At 39.2% G+C, this 17,960-nt stretch overlaps 1 protein-coding gene across 2 annotated transcripts in view; it reads right to left on the minus strand.

The window, feature by feature from the left end:
- Positions 1-17,960, minus strand: part of LOC145493300 (uncharacterized) — a 50,494-nt gene that overhangs the window by 4,613 nt on the left and 27,921 nt on the right. For both annotated transcript variants that reach the window (XM_081472745.1, XM_081472737.1), the window contains exons 26-31: positions 17,458-17,580; positions 12,605-12,707; positions 5,450-5,550; positions 4,845-4,942; positions 4,187-4,295; positions 3,645-3,778 (exon numbers count right to left, since the gene is read on the minus strand). In XM_081472745.1, coding sequence (XP_081328871.1) covers positions 3,645-3,778; positions 4,187-4,295; positions 4,845-4,942; positions 5,450-5,550; positions 12,605-12,707; positions 17,458-17,580 — 668 coding nt within the window. The remainder of the gene's footprint in view (positions 1-3,644; positions 3,779-4,186; positions 4,296-4,844; positions 4,943-5,449; positions 5,551-12,604; positions 12,708-17,457; positions 17,581-17,960) is intronic.

Genomic DNA, 17,960 nt, shown 5'->3' on the forward strand with positions numbered 1-17,960 from the left:
CCCAATACAGAATACTTCGTTATATTTCATTTTAGGTTAGTCTGGGGAATTTGGTTGTATATCAAAGCAATATCCCTCAGTTAATGCTTGTCTTTTTTCTTGTCACCTGTCAAGCTAGCTCTGTTAAGGGAAATTACATTTTGACTAATCTTTTGGATGGACGGTTTTGATGTCTTGATGTCTTGATGAAGGTACTGACCTCTTACTAACCGTGGGCGAGGGCCGTGCCGGGGAATATTGGCCCGAGGTTGTGGCAGTACGGACCGAACGCAGCGAGGTCCGTACAAAAACGACCGAGGGCTAATATTCCCCAATATGGCTTGAGCAAGTTAGGTTAGTAAGTAGTTTAGTTTCTTTTTCTCCAAACGTCTAGTTTTTTTCGCATTTTATCCGCGCATATTACCAGAACATTTATATTTTTTATGTGAGATATTGTTTTGAATTATTGGCGTATTTCGCGGAGGCTTTGAAGCTTTGAAGCATGCAATGATTAAAATTAGTTCCCACGTCATATTCCCAGCATTCGACTAAGTCATGTTTTTACAGCATACAAGATATTCTGTCAAAAAAAGAGGCGCCAAAATCTCACAAGTGTAGAACTGAGCCTCTTTTTTTTTGCGTCACTTTGAGTCGATTTTTCTGCTAATTTTAATACGGATGTTGTTATTGCCCCCTATAGCGATGTAACTTTAATCTCTTTGTTGTTGTAATTGGTTGTGGGGGAGGTCGGAAACTCAGCACGGAACACTTTGTTGCCTTCGGATGTTATACAGAGTTGTTGTTATCCCAATATGTCTACGTGATAGAAAGCGGTTTTAAATTGGGTGGGTGTCGTAAACAGCCAAGAAAGTGAATTCTGTGTTATTTAAGTCTATTCATTCAAAAAAATAATAAAGTTCATTCATAAAAGTTCTTACATAAAGTGAAACTGGATGGAAATTGCGTCATTCTGTAAGTTGAGAGCCAAGAGCCCAGCCAGTCCTATTCAAAGGTAGCACTAGGGGCCTAAAGGTGCGACACGTGTGAAATGTTTATGCATGTGAAATGCTCTTTGAATAGTGAAAATCACCAGCTTCTTTTTCACGAAATTAGCTCCCACTGAACCAAATAATACGGTGTTAAAATTGCATGGATTTCTATGAAATTTGGCTACACTATTGTTTAGATACTGACAAACAAAAGAATGAAGTGTGTTTCATTTTCAGTAACTATTCTAGCGGTCAATCTAGGAAGAATCTAAGAGCTGAGAAAGTCAAAACAAAAATAAATTAATATTTTGCCAAATTCTAAAGCTGATTACGTTAAGAAGAGCGCGCAGGTAAATAACTGATAAATTCGTGCCTGACTAACAGGCCCGGGGGGGGGGGGGGGGAGGAACTCCCAGAAAAGTTGGGTGGGGGTGTGCGGCCCACTTTCCAAAACCCTTACCCTATTTATGACCAAAATCTGCGATTTTTGCTACCCTATTTATGACCTGGCCAAAAATTTGACACCCTATTTATGACCATTGCGGCTGACAGAGTTGCCCTAAGCATAAGCTATGAAGGACTTTTGTTGACGGTCTTATTGATAATGAAGAAAAAGTAGCTTCTTCCACGAAACATACCCCATTAAAGACTAGAGTGCTAACACCATACCCCATTTAACACCAAAATGGCCAAAATCGATACCTATTTATGACCAAAACGGCTGAAAAACCCTACCCTTCGGGGCCGCACATACCTATATAGCCCATAAAGGAGTACCCCCCCCCCCCCCATCCGGGGCTAACAGGGCGAAAAGCGTGCGTGTATAGGGCGCGAAACAGAGCGTTTGTTTTAGAGACTGTCAAAAACATTTGACAATAAAATATACACATTTTACGCATTTCGATATATATCCGGCAAAAGATTTCAATAATTAAACCTGTTACGGTAAGGTTTGCAAACAATTATCTGGGAGATCAACTGAAAATCCGAGGAAATTTACACGCAAATTCATTATTCGACGAGCACGTCTGTTAACAATATCTTGTGGGTGTTCGTATTTCTTTTAACGGGGTTAGCGTTCACGTTTAGCGGGTTGCCAAGATTATTGACACAATTAAAGTAAAAACCAAGACACAGGAACCCTTCAGTTCATCGAAGAGCCGAAAACCCACTAACGAGCCTTTAAGCTTTTGTTTTCTAAATACGAGTCATTCAACGAGCTTTATTTTCACTAATTACATTATCTTTTCAATAGAACTACTTCAACAGTTTGCCATGTTTGTGATTTGCTAATTGACCAAATGCGTTCAATTATTTGAAGTTTCTGTTAAACAAAAAATTTATTATACCAAAACACGATAGAACTTGCAGTTGCAATATCATGTTGATCTTAAGCAAAGGCAGATAACATACAAACAAATTTAAAAAAAAAACGTATATATATACATATTTTTTTACAATAATCACTAATGCAGTTGCACACAACATTACGCAATACTGAATCCGCCGCACTTTGTACAGTTTCGACAAAAAAAAAACACTTAAGAAGTGGACACTTCAGTTGAACCAAAACAAACGAAAACAATCCATCAAAGTGGTGACCTCATTTGAAAATAGTTGTTAATAATTTAAGGAAAGCCTGTATCACAAATAACCTGGTACAAGCGCGCTTAAAACAAAACTCTCAGGGTACAGATATAGTAACAACACTCTCAAATGTGTTCTAACTGTTTCTTGGTATTTCCTACGAAGGTAAGTGGACTCGGAAAAATTTCTAAACCTGGCAAACAGAAAGGTTTTGCTTGACGGACGACTGTTCAGTGATTAAGATTACGTTTTTACTTCAGCTTGTCATTCTTAAAAACTCATTGTGTCCTTGGCGTTGAGGTGCGTTGTTTATGAAATTTGCGGTTGTCAGTTTAGTTCGTAGCAAGACTTGCACAAATTACTATTCCTACTTTGTTTACAGAGACTGAAATACATGTACAGCTTTTCACTGCTGGTTACATCGACCCAAAAATAAACAGCTTTTTTGTAAAAAAAGAAGGCACATTCATGCGTATCATGATGAAAGAGTACTTTAGTTTTAAGTGTCGTTAAGGCGAATAAATTTATAGACTAAAACGGACCTTAAGGAGTGAGGAGACGAAAAGTAAAATTTAGAGGAGTTTACTACGTCAGTAGTGGCTTGGCAACTAATAGGGTTTGAGTACACAAATCACGCGAAGCTACAAGCATGGAGAAAATATTGATCAGCGTTCTAAGCCAAGCTAGGACAGCTTGGCTTGGAAGGGAGATATTGCACGACTCACGCGAATTAAGTGGGCGGGTGGGCGGGCCGTTACCTTCCCTACTGCTCCGCTGAAAACTGAGCAAGGAGTGTTCTGCTCCGATTCGGTATTTATTAGCACGCTGCGTCATATCACACATGCTACTGCACGCCCAGTAACCCATGGGGTGTTCCTTTCTGGTATTTTATCCTCGCATCTCATTACTCCAAGGGTTTTTCTCCGGGTTCTCCTGTTTTCCTCCCTCGACAAAAACCAACAAACTAAACTCCAATTCGACGAGGATAGAGGACCTGTATGAAAACCAGCTAAGCTCATGTGGCTTCCTCTCTAAATATTATAAATCATTATAAATACAATATAACAAAGACATAGCTCCTCGGATTACCTTCCATCGAGAATGACCACATTATTGCCACAGCCACACCACACGTTTTCATTCACGAGAGTTATACAAGTGACTGGCGCACCACCCACCCTGACGTGGGAACCTTCTGACGGCGCTTCCTGTCTACTGGCATTCTGGGAAGAATATTGAATAGCACGGATTAAGAGTAAGTTTTGGCCAGGGCAACCTTAGGCCAAGCGATGAATTAGCTGCGAAATAGTTTGCTCGTTTTCTGCCCGTTAGTAACTAAAACGATATGTAAGGGTAGATAAAATCTCAATTGGGACAAGTCATCTAAAGCTGCAGGTGTTAAGCCCGGTTTCTGTAGCATGAAGCGACTTGGAGGATTTCTACTGCCGTACTCCTTTAGATAGAGGTGATATTAAAATCTTCAGGATGAAGAGAACCCCTGCACAAGTATGGCGTCTTGCCCAAGAAGATAAGGAAGGGTTCAAACCAGGAGCACTTGATCCGGAGTCCAGCGCGCTTACCACTGGACCCCTCCCCTCCTAGTGAAGCGATGTGCAAGACTTTCACTGTACCTGTAAGACGCAAATTGATCCATCAGCTAATGCTGCAAAGACTTTTCCATCTGGTAAATGAGCGATGTCAATCACTGAGTCATTGAGTTGAATGCACCACACTTCTGAGCTATTGAAAACACAATAAACACGTTTCAAAAGACAAGAAAAACAAGCCAACGGGAAGGTGTAGGGGCTTTTATGAAATTTGAATATTGATTTCGTCTACGATCTTCTATGATCTTACTAATACATCACAGCTCCAACGGGTTTGCAATCATCATCATCCACTCAAAAGTTTTCACGAGTATTCAACAAGCCATTATGTAAGTACGTCATTCAAGTTGCTTAGCACTGCGGGATGCGAATTTACAACATAACTTATTCACCGACTTTCAATAGTTTGCTATTGTCCCGTAAATAGAGACTTGATGTAGCAGACATAAGACTGGTTTGAATTTCAACCAAGAAATTCTCCTTACAGTCTCCAGACATTGTTGTTACTGGCAGCTGAAGGATTTGGTGAATTTGGTCTGTGATTCTGACGGTTTTGATAAATTAATTGGAATTGATTTTTTGTGGAAAGGTTAATTGCTGACCAATGTCGGGGATGACAAAAGATAATTGGACTTAGCAGCTGAAAACGTTCTCGTCATTCAAAGCTATAAGCCATTCGCACCTGTTCTCTAGAAGGAACGCGTGCATATACCACGACACGGTCCCCACCAAAATGGTGCCATCTTCCAGCATGTCCGTACATAGAACACGTGACTTGAGCTGCCAATAACAAAAAGTACAACTGATGAGAATTCCATCGCTCAAATTAACTATCAGCGCGCCGTTTCATACTTCAATAGTTTGTTCTACACTGACTTCAAAACATTTTAACCACACAACTGGTGAAATTGCCTATATTATCGCGGATATTTTAACTGCAGAAAGTAATATTCTACTGCGAGGAACTGCAAAGCAACGAGAATGAAACTGTTCAGGGTGATGGGCGTTCAGTGGTATGCTTGACAAGGACTGGCTTGATCAGTGGCTTGAGTAGGCTGAGTGTGTGTCGTTTTACCAAACAATCACCTTTCTCTTGAAGGTTTGTGGCACGCAGATTTGGTGGCGCGGTTGAAGATACGTCAGGTTGCTTAGCAACTGCAGAGACAAAAACTGTGGGCTCACTTAATTCGGCGTCAATTGCTTGTTCCGAAAAACGGAACACGGTATTTGCGCGAAGCTGTCAGTGGTCAAATGCACTAAGCTGGAGCAATGCGATTGGTTACTTACATCTACGTCAAGAGTCCTCATTTCCTTCTTGTTGATGTCCAGTAGATAAACTTTCGCTGTATAGCGACTGCTGCAGAACAAACACACTGGGCTTGACAAGTCTGCAATGAAAAAAGAAGCGATATTAGCTGGGGCGGACTAAGCGTGTGTTGTATGCATTATGTTACTCACGATATTCCAGTCATTGACACTTTTTCGACGAAGAGTATTTGGCTAAAAAAAAAGAAGCCGGTTCGAAAGAGCGAATACTGAAAGAAAGGTTCTGTTCAACAGTATGCTTTCGTTTATAAAATACCATTCATGCCGTCACGCTTTATAGCGTTGAATTCTGTAACGGTGGTGAAATAACAGTGGCAAAGGGCGCTTTCCATTCCGCCAAAAACTCCGGTTTCAATTTACGGAACCTTCCAGTGACGAATAGAACAGCAGGAATACCCGGCAAATTTTTGCAAATTTCATACCGAAATTTCCGTTCAATTGATTGAGAATTTCAGAAACTTGATTTTTCAGTTCACAAATTCAACAATTTTCGGATTTTCTTCCGAAATTTCGTTACGATTTGCCCCATTTCTAGAATTTCATGATTTTGGGTCGAATGGAAAGCGCCCGAAGTTTAAAAGAAGTTCTAATCTGGAGTATCGGAAGAGCACTATGCATCATACGTTTTCAGCGCTGTTTCGGTAGCACGAAGCTAATACAAGTTTTGTTACACAAGCTTAAGGTATTGCTAAGCTATCGCAGGACACCCTCAGCATTTTAGTGAGTTTCCCTAATAATTTACCAATATCTATTTGTGCTTTTGGGTGGAGAGAGAAGCACTGTGAGAGTCGAAGTATCTCGCTCAACTCAACGAGCACTCAAGCCCTCACCGCACGGTATTAGATGTCCATGACACTGCTTATCTTAGCCTGCAGAGCTGGAGCAGGCGTTTTCCGTGTGTTCACGAGTTATCGATATTAGCTCGTGATTGAGTAGATTCGCCGCCATGGTGGCTTAAGAAAAGTTTTAGCCCCACTCCTTCTCCCTAAGACGCCTTTTCGTCTTTCCCTAGTTTGAATCCAAGATGGCACTCGCTTTATAAAAATGTGCTCGCTCGCCAAAATACGTCTGTATTGCAGGCTACTATTTTCTCGTTAAGTCGACGCGCAAATATTACTCATTACTCTATGTAACTAAGAAACAGTTTGATACACGTTCAATGCAGCCATCACCACTGACGATCCATAACAAAAGAGATATGAGTTGGAAAAGCAATATATCATCCTTATCTCGAACAATTCTAATAATTGTAAGCTCGAAAGATGTAATGGCTGTAAAAAGGACAATGTGCTTCATTTGCGAAGTGGACAACAAGGGATAATTAAATGTTTAGACGAGCGATTTTCACCTCGACGAGTTCAGACTTCAAGTCGGCGTCGTTTGAGCGTAACAATAAGTTTAATTACGACTTAAAATAATTGTAACACTTCTCCTCGTTGTTACACGAATTGCTCTTCCATTATCAAGTAGAATGTTGTTTGCAAACAAGTTCCAGCTGTTAGGGAGTGTAAATAACCTGAGACCCCATTAAAATAGCAAGCAAAGATTCTTGATTTTTCATATTCACGGAAAATGCTAATTTTGTTTTTTAGCTTGTCAAGGTCATCAACAAAGCAATCTTTTGACATATCACAGCGAGATTGCTGGCGCCTTGGTTACGTAGCCTGGTATGGACAATTAAACTAAGAGCTTCAGCATTATCGAGAGAGACATTAGTGAAGTATGGTCGCTGCTTAATCAATCCCAACCACGAAGGACAACAAGAAGGGTGCGCCATGTAAGTTCAAATATGAGCAATACACAGCTACGCAGTCTCTTTCTCTTTCAAATCTTAAACAAGCGCTGATCTAGGATAGATGGTAACTGATCTCCAAAACACCAAGCACCAAAGGCCAAAGCTTCTAGAGGGGTTCGGGGCATGCTCTCCCAGGAAATGTTTTGGACTTTAACTCTCTCAAGTCCCCTTTTCTGGGTTTTTGAGTCGTTCGGAAAAATCTGACTGATCTCTGTGACACGATACAAATTAGGTACTGATCTGCACCTGTTACAGGGGTAATGCGTAAATATTGAGGGTTGTTTTTCTGATGACGTTTAAATTGGAGGAAACTCACAGCCATAGCTTTCTTAAGTAGAATAACATCAAAGAAGTCATAAAAAAGCTCGAAAATAAACAACGATGGTTATCACCGAGAAAGATTTAGACGGATTACGAACGAGAAACTTCAAAAAGTGGTCAATTTTATTCAAGATGCGGCGCGGTGACGTAGCTCCTTAGAGGATGACCAAGCGATTTTTATTTTAACTGCAATTTTAACTATTTCAAAAAACGGTTGTTCTTTTAGCTTCGTTTTTGACGGATTGTATGTACCTTAAGTAGGGTAAAGACATGATTGTCTATTCATATTTACCGTTGAACTGTTTACTTCAGTAGTGATTTATTTCAGTATACAAATCTCGATCGAAGTAAATATTCATAAGAGGATAAAAAGTCTCGTAATTGGAAAAACGATTCAAACGAATCGTGTCTTTTTAAGTTTAAGGGTTAAATGTTAGAAATGTTTGGCAAGAAAGACAGAAAACGCCGATAATGCAGGGTAAAAGTTAAACACTTTGCGCATTTTGCCTCGCATAGATTCCTTGCTCGGCAGGTAAGATTTTACAGGTATTTTTATGGTTTCGAGTATTGAACTCATAGCTAACCGGTGAACAACGAACACAAAAAACGTCGAATATACGGTACATAATTCCAAATTTAATGAGCTCCAAGAACTAATAACCTGCAGAAAATTATGGACTTTGAATACTAGCTAAGACGTAAAATGGTAAGCTTAGCTTAGTGACGTAAAAGGATAACAAAATTAGGACTACCCACTTAACCTTAACAACACCAAGAATTGAGTAAAAAACGTATGTGGAAAAAAAAAAACAGACGGAGAAAAGTACGAAAAGAAGAGCTGGGCGGCTTTAATTACACGCGCCACAGGAAATTTACCTGATTCTAAACGAAATAACGAGGTAATATTGTCTTTCTCGTTTAAAGCTAAAACATGCAAGCTATTTAGAATTTCAAATGACTGTCGTAAAACCAAAACCAAATTAATCACTCTAGCCAATCACAAGATCCAATAAACCAATCAAAAGTCGTAGTTAATACACGAAGCTGACATAAAGCGAGGGGAGAGGTGAGTGAAAGAGTCACGATTGGTTTTGGTTTTACTTTTAATTGGACGGAAGAGTGGCGCGACGTTTTGAGGCAAATCGACGCGTAGCGAAGTAATCCAAAAACCAATTACTTTTCGACACTCGAGTAAAAAACCACTCCACTAGACTTCAGACACCCAGATTCACGCGTGAAATTAAGACGGTGGAATAGGTTTCAATTATTTAAAACTCTCAGTCGACGCTGCAAGCTAAAATATAAATATTAAATCTCCTCACTAGTCCTATGTATTTCTTTCAAAGTTTGTTTTGAGAGTTTTGTGTTTCATCAAGTGAATAGCGCTAAGATGATGAATTTCCAATCTGGAAAACATTTCTAAACAGTATAACCGATGGAAATGTTATGACCCAGGAAATGAAACAATTATCATATGAAAAAGAAAATTCCAATTCTCAGTACGATACAACACTTGTTATCTCCCAGAGGCAAGATGGTGTAAAAAGAAAATAATAAAACACCAGTGGGAAATACGACAAATATCACCCAGCCACAAAGCAGAGATTCGCATACCAGCTGATAGCGTGTTTGGCTTTCGAACTTGCGGATTACGGAGGTCAGGTTTTACATGTAAAGGTATATACGACAAGATACCAACGCGAAATATTGTTTGTTTGTTTGTTGTTTTTTTAAGTAATTGAAAACATTGTTTACAAAAGTCTCAAAAGCACTCAGACTGTGATTTTGTTGTTATTATTGAACGTGTTTAAGGGTGGTGAAGCATTCATGACAAAACAATTGACTACCAGAGGCTAACAATACACATCATAACTATCATAGGTTTTAAATTGTTTTTATAAAAGTGGTTTTTAGAAATTTCAGGCACCAAAGCCCGAGCACAGATCACAATATGAAGGAGAATAAAAATGGGTCGAAGTGTCTTTTTACAGGAGCTAAAAGTTAGCTCCTTAGTTACAAAAATCTTACCAATTTATTCGGTTAAAATACCGAAGTTTGCCATCATTTAACACATCCAGTATCACCACACTAACATGGAATCCTGACTAATCTGAATAAGCAATATGCGCGTAGAAAACCAGAAATTGAATGAAGACCTTCTTATAAGATGTGGAACATCGTGTTTTAAATATCAAAACAAAGGCTTCTTGCTGTGCGCTTTTTCAAACCAAAACGTGCTTTCCGGATCCTTCTTGTTTAATGTACTTTCCTCTTAACATATCGACCTAAACCACTTAAAGGAACTGAGACAGCGGGTTTATATTATTTAAACTTTAATTACAGTGGAACCCCTGTATAACACAGGGCCAGGGGAATGGGAAAATATGTTCCCTATAAGGAGGTTTCGTTAAATCGAGGTTCTTTCTCATATATTAATATTTTACTACTACCGGGACAAACAATATCGTTCGTTATACCGAGGACTTCGTTGTATAGAGGTTCGTGAAATCGAAGTTCCACTGTATTTAAGTTTCAACCTTGAAATATTAATTATCTTGACTGATTAACGATCTTTTTTTGTGAGGTTTGCTGTAACATTTGCTGGACGATCAAGATTAGGTCAACCTTGGGACTATTTTCGTCATTCTTGTTAGCAAAGATTTATATAATAATTTAAAACACAAACAAATATCAACCCGGAAAACAACTGAAACATTAGATAACATCCATAACTCATGACATAAACACCCAAGTGTATGAATGGGTATCGGCGAATTGAATACTGGGGGGTAACCCTGAGATGAACTAGCATCCCGACCAGTAGAAATACTCCAAGTCGCTTCATGCTACAGAAACCGGAAATAAGCGCCGGCCTGAAGGGCCACTTGGCTCGTATGCAGACTTTACCAAGACATAAACAATTCCAATTTCGTATTTCACACTGCGCGAGAGAAGGAACATCACTGTTTTTTTTTTCTATAAACGAGATCGTAGCAGGGATGAAGATAGTGAAATACTTGTAGGATATGTCAAATATCACAGCTACAAAGCAGCCAATAAAATTGTAGCTGAACATTATTTGGCCGGAGTTATAGTTGAGATACTTGTGACTTCTTAAACGAGTACCTGAAAATATATCATTACAAAGGAAATTTTTGAATTAAATTTCACGTGAAATCCACCGCCTGTGCCGCAATTAACATAAAAATGTTGTTCAGTATTGACAGAATCGAACATGTTCACGGGGAACACTAGCTGATTTTGATGGAAAGGATTTTCGCCACAGGAACTTAAATATAAAAATTGAAACCAGCAAAGGTGATCGAAGAAAACTAACTGTAAGACATTACCTCACGTTCATCCTAAACTGAAAAACACTCGCCGTTTCCACAACCGGCGACCAGAGGCATTCAATTACAATAATACAAAAGAAAAAATTTATCCACCTGGCGTATAACTACATAGTTGTCTTTTGTCAAGCGTATTTAAAACAATTACTTTTGCTTGTTAAATTGGTAAAATCGAAACTTCCTCCCTCTCAGCGTGAGGCATGTTGTTGAACACTCGCAACTCCGAATAAATTAGGAAACCCACACAAAGAAGTCCAGTCTCCGGCGAGAAAGCACACTATCGACACAGGACAACAGAGTGCTTTGCGGCCGGAACAGATTTCGCACTTCCACTTAGTGTTTATTTCCTCTCAAGTTCAAGTTCATCGAGCTGTTTATCAATAGCTCAATCTTAGGCTTCTCGGTGTATCTGGAATTCCCCAATTACAGTAAGATTGTGCTGTTTTCAATCATAAACATGCTTTCCTATGTTTTGCCTTGACAATGGACGCATTTCGCACGCACAGCGGAAAGAACACAGTCGTCATTCAGAAGTGTACCTCTTAGTAAGAAGTTCAATGAAAATGAAATCTCTTAAATCCTCCTGACTCTAACGTGAGTGATTCTTGTCTGTTTTCAGTGAATTGTTAACCGACATCCCTACTCTTGGACACGTTTATGATCCCGAGCTCTTAATGGTAAGTTATACACTATGTACAACAAAAACAAGGTACACTTGTGAAATAATGAGAACGTTAAAAAAAAAAAAGATACAGAAGATAAATTCCACAAATTAAAAGTTCAAAGGTGGACCATTACCAAGTTGCGAGACAACTTTTGAGCCGTTAATATTCCATAGAGAATGCTATTCATCTCTTGTTATCACTAGTGTTTCAAATTTAATAGCCTTTCAAGGTAACATCCCAGAGTTGATGACTTTGTTTATTCTCATAACTTGTAACCTTGACAGCATACTGATAGTGTGGGGAGAAATTAGATATTCATCGCCATTTGGGAATAAAGCACCAAATTGAAAGAAAAAGAAATGATAAAATTTATTTAACATCAGAATCTCCTGAAACCCTCCAAAACATGTGTGATGTGGTTCCGTTAAGTGGGTAATGGTGAGTTGTAGCCAATCGTAAGGAGGCTCTACTCTGAGGGCAGCAGCAGATTTCAAAAAAGAAAGGTCCGCAATGCGTATGCGTGTTGACTACTGACGTTCTAGTCATTCACAGATATCATAGAACTTCAGGCCTCTGAAGTCAAGTCAGACCTCGCGAGGCATCATTCGAACTAGTGTACAAGACTGTTATAAAATCATTTTATCTTGAAGGGATAATTTCTTCTTTATCTCTCATTATATTACTTATGAACTATTGACACAAAAGCTGTAATTTATGTCACACTTCACACACACACACATGAACTGAGTGTCGGCCACAGACAGATGCATGTTTTGGCTTTCTTGGGCTTCGTTGGCATGCATGGTGCTTTTAACAACTTAATCTGGGATTTATAAATGTAAAAGAATGTTAGTAGGTACCAAAAAGAAAATGCTCCCAAATGATAAATAAAAAAGTTAAGCCTCCCACAGCTTAGTAGTTCCTGCTAGAGGAGTCAGATTGTAGATTATCGGAGAGAGCACATACGACGCATATTCAGTCCTACCTCGACATGTGGCCAGCGCGCATTCCAGAATTTCGTGCTGATCCGGTTTCTCAAGTTTTTCCTGGCTGGGAATCTCCACCGTGAACGAACTGACGCGGGAGCGCTATATATGGAATAAAACAGTTATGGAAATAAGCTCTAAAGAAAGCTTTTAATGTGTCAACTTTCCAACAAGTAGCCTTAAAATTGCAAGAAACTGCATAGCTTTTCAAATGTCACACGTCACAGAGATTTATCTTCCATTACGAAGTTTTTCCACAGTGCGAGATGAGAGCAAAAGGAAAAACGAGAGTCGAGCCGCGAAACTGTGAAGAATATCAAGATGAGATGAAGGGTAACAGAGTTAATACTCCACCCTGTATTGGCTTTATTCTCTAGGTAATCCCCTCACGTTTTGAGATGTGGTATCAACCGTATCCAGTCCTCCCGCGGATAAGCTTACCACGCGTGTTGCGTGGATGATTTCGCGGAGGACGAAAATCCGTGTAAACCCTTTTGAGCTATCCACGTATAGCCAATCGTGCTATCACAGGACTGGCTACTTCTCAATCCTCCTCAAATTTCTGACGCTGGAAGCGAACTAAAAATAACTTGAGAGGGATTTCCCTGGAAAAAAATTTTAAACTTAAACCTCGGACGTTCGTGCTAATTGTTTCTGCACATCCTTACTGCGCGCGCAGATTCACACGCCACGTCATGCATGAGAGCGCGCGCTAAGTAATAAAATGAACAACGATACGGCAGATGGCCATTGCTATAGCTTTGCCTGGATTTAATGATCTTGGACGTTCGGTGACCCCTACTTTTCTTTCCAGAAACAGACTTTATTAACAATTATTTCCACATTGTTCAAAAATGAACAAAAACTCAACGTGGAAAGTCAAAGAAAAATATCAAGATACCTGTCTCCGGGACATCGAATCCTGCCATCTTGCGGCTGCAAGGCGCGTGAAACTGTGGTCGCGAAATGCGAACTTATTCTTTAAGGAACCTCACCAGTTGACTAAATTCACTTAATAGGTCCACTTAAACAATATTTGGCAGAGAACATTTCACTTCAAAGATCTAATTGCAATATTTTTAGGCTTACAGACAGTGTGGCCTTATTCGCTAACGAAGCCGATTTTTTCAGATTTAGTGTGTTCTTCCGGGCATCTTTTCTTCAAAACGAAGTCGGTGACCCCCCATTTTTTTCAACATTTCTGACAATAACCAACTCATCATCTTACAGAGGTAAAAGTCTCAGAAAAAAAAATCAATATTGGAAAATTTTCGCGCAAACGTCCTTAAGATAAGCCTATCCCCGTTCTCTCATGCTTGTACCTTTGATTTGCATAATTGATAAAAATTTGTTCGCGCCCATAATCTGACGCAAAGAGAGCAACTGCTAAAAGTCGAAGACGTAAAACTTTTATGTAAAGTAGAGAATAAATTTAATCTGTTTCCAAGCTAGAGCAAACATTGTTGCTTTACGTGAAAGTTATGGGTTTATTTTCCTAACGGAACTTTCGTTTTCCTCGAATAAAATTATAATTTAAATAGAATTTCCAAGCACTATCGCTTTCTTCTTTCACGTCGTGGGAGGTGAGACGTTTTGTTGTTAATTCAGGCGAATATTACAACATTGTGACCAATACGATCGATAAACAAGCACAAACATTCTTAATTACGTTTTGCAGTCAAGTTTGTTCCCACGATCACAACCGAAATTCTTCTCACTGATTTTAACACTTTAGCCTTCAATAAAGGCGTCTCTCACGAGGTGATCCGAAAGTTCATTCTCATAACCTTCTTGCCTGAATTCGTAAGAATAATGTAAGGAGAAAATAGGATTTAATTTGCACTACTTCATGCGCAATAGTCTATTACTCTGCCGTCCCGAACGTGACATACAACGTAAACAAAATGCGATAATCAGTTACAGGCGTTATTGGAAACTCAGTTTATTTACTTTTAGCTCCGAAAAGAACCGCCGACGTACTTGAGAATGGAATAAAAATGAAAAACTTCCGAAGCAAATGGCACTTAGCACACAAGGGACAATGAAAAAAGTAGGAGAGAAAATCCTTTAATGGCGAAAAAAATAAAAAGTGTTAGTGGTCATTGTGCAAAATACTTCCTTCCCACGTTTGAGCAAAGTGAAAATACTTCGGCGACAAGACAAGTGATTTTTTTTAACGTTTTTCTGGGTACTTATCGGACAGAAGCAGGTATTTCTCCCAACAGAAAAAATAAAGGAAGGGAAAAAACCTACTTTTAAATTTTACTTCTTCTCGGAAAAATCCGTGACCGGTTATGAAGCTACTTTAAATAAGCTACTTTAAATAAGAAACAGTAATACTTTTCTACCCTTTCCGCTTAATAAAAAACTCCGCCAAAAAAAGAAAAGAAAAAAAGGAATTGCAAATGACCCTTCGTATCTGCGCTCTTGAGTGTAACTTTTTCAAACCAAACAAAAGCACTTCCAAATTGGAAAAGAACTTTCCTCAAGGTCAGTTGAAGAGCCATGTTCGAAAGACTGACCTTGTAGATATATTACTTGCCACTGTGTCAACTGTATCACGTTACTATAATTTTTAACATTATTGCTTAAAACACCGGAAAAGCGTGTTTGACTGCTTCGGCTAATATCTATTGAAAATTGGAACAGGACTGAGTTTCCTGTCACAAGCAAATTAATAACTATTTGAAAAGGGAAAATCGAAAAAAAAAATACACTTCGAGAAGCCAAAGATCGCAAGTCTTTAACGCAAGGAACGGTATGTAAGTATATATGCATGTATGTGACGCAAAAAAACTGCCTTTTTTGGATAATTCATTTAGGCGATAACTTCAAATAATTCCTAACTTATTCTGTGGTGATTTCCTATCCCTCTCAGCTTGCAAAACACGATGAGATTAAAAATCAAAGTCGCATTAAAAAATCTTTCAGTATTTTCCCGCAATAGAGCAAAAGCCAATCCACAATTTATGGCATTTTCCGCAAGCAAGGCAGCGGAGGCTCCTTAATAGCGCTTTTCACAAAGTCGGATCGTTACATCTGAGAGATAATTAATCATTAATGTCACAGTTCCTGAGAATCTCCTTTATCTAAGAGTTTCGTCCGATCGGTGTATTATTTTAAGGCTAGGTTGGTCTTCCATTGTTCGGGGAAATTAGAAAGGGATTACCGAGTGTGCATTTGTCAGCAAAAGAAAAATGTGTTTCGCATCGGTTTTGGTTTCGTTCGCGACACAAATCAATGACAAACAAGATGAGTTTCGCAGACTCATCTCGTGACAGAAATAGCCTGGAATACGCACGTCAGTATTCCTCAGGTAACAATTTAATCACTCATGGCTTCTTCCGACGACATAGATAAATCAATCAGTCGTTCTCCGATAGAAACAAAATAACAAGAACACGGTAAGCAAGCCCTACCCATGACACCTTTCGGCATTGTCGTGACCGCTTTTACGTTTCTGCAGGGCAACCCTTCTCGAAACGGCTGTTTATATTTTCGTGATTGTGTGGTGCTGAGCCCTCTAATGGATCAGACCGAGTTTAACTAATCTTGACTACCTGACTCCGCTTCGCGTTATGATTGGTCGATGGCATCGTTTTCATTTGTTATCAGCGGCCATATGAGCACAGATCTACGCCACATCTTTTACGTGATTTCTACACGTGGTTCATTTTCAATGGCTCCGAATTAGGAATATTCAGCAGCTTTCTATTGACGCTTGATCGACCGGTCGAATTTGTTCACTTTTTAGCCTCTGTTCTAACAGTTTCATTCCAGACTGGCTTGCCTCCTACACAGACATGGGCTTCCTGGTACTCTGACTACAGTGTTTTACTTAAAAGAGCGGGAACTACAAACTTGGCAAACAGGGGCATGCAAAATATGATTCTCACTCTTTTTAAACGACTTCACTTTTGTTAATACCCTAAATACTTAAAGATTTGTTTAGTCTGCGATCCAGCACTTATTCCTTAAGCCACACTGATAGTTTAACTCTACCTAAAATATATACAACTACTTATGGCCTTAATTCCTCTAGTTACCAGGCCGTCAAATCCTGGAACACACTTCCAAATCAATATCGCACTGTTAAAAAATCACTTTATTTGAGTGTCGAAGTGTTTATCACTACTGTACTAACTGGGGACACTGAAACAAGCAAACAAATATTGTAAATTGGTCAGAAACTTGTTAAAAATCCCAACAGGGATTTCGTTACAGATTTTAACACCTTCCGCAAATTAATTTTGCATTGCATTGTGATTGGCCGTGAGCAGGCCAATTTATCGTTAATCCTTAATTAACGCGCGCGCGTTCGCAATTTTCTCAATCAAAATAAATGAGTAATCGTGCGAAAGCTCAAGCAATTAAGGATTTACACTAGTCGTGATATTTGAAAATTCTCTCAGATTGCACTCTCCTAAAGGCTCGTGCAATTTGGAGAGAATTTTCAAATATCACTCGCTGTGCTAATCCTTAATCGCACTCGTATTCACACGATTACCTATTAGGCAAAAAATACTCGGGGGAGCGGGTTTCAAGGACAATGTAAACAAACACTGAAGTAAGTTGCTAATAAAGATATGTAACATTAGGTAGCTCGAAGAAACTAGCAGCAATGCTACTCTGTAAATTCGAGGGTAATTAAAGTTTATGATGATGATAATGATGATGCGTGACGAACCAAAGAATTTCCGTTGGTCAACTACTCATTTCTCCGTACGCAACCAGTATATTTTCCCACAGAAAGGTGTTGAGAATAAAGGAAATCATCAGCAAGAAGGTGCTGCCTTAATGCGCTACCAAAATCAAATAGCAGTCAGTAAAGAGTAATCAATCAGTAACATACCGTTCTCTCTTCTCTTGTGATTAACTTGTCGTCTTGTCCGGTTCTAACACTCGCTAAATGCTTTTCTTGCTTCTCATTCAGTGTTGTTATGGTCGGGAAGATTTTCAATTCGTCATATGAAGACTGGTCGAAAATACAAAATAAATTAATTACTGAACAGTTTGGATAGTGGTGGAAAGGCGAGGGGTTCCCCTCACGTTCGTTTTCCACTCGCTGTTCTTCAAGCTGTTCTCCTATAGACCAAACGCATGGAGCAGAGCAGTGAATCAACGAATTTCGTACCCAGATCTTACTACGTTTGGCCGTAGAAGACCTAAGTTCAAGATAATGAGTCAGCAAGTTTTAATTCCTTAAAAGAAACTAAAGTCAATCCTTCATGCAATTCTCCTCGCGCATATTGGTCTTCAAACGTTCATCAGATCGTTACTACAGCTTTATAAGCTGCCTATTTTATAACTAACCTGCGTTGTCTATGTCAATGCAACGCTTCGTATGTTTACAAC

This window comes from Orbicella franksi, chromosome 1 (genome assembly GCF_964199315.1).
Source record: "Orbicella franksi chromosome 1, jaOrbFran1.1, whole genome shotgun sequence".
Taxonomy (NCBI): Eukaryota; Metazoa; Cnidaria; class Anthozoa; order Scleractinia; family Merulinidae; genus Orbicella; species Orbicella franksi.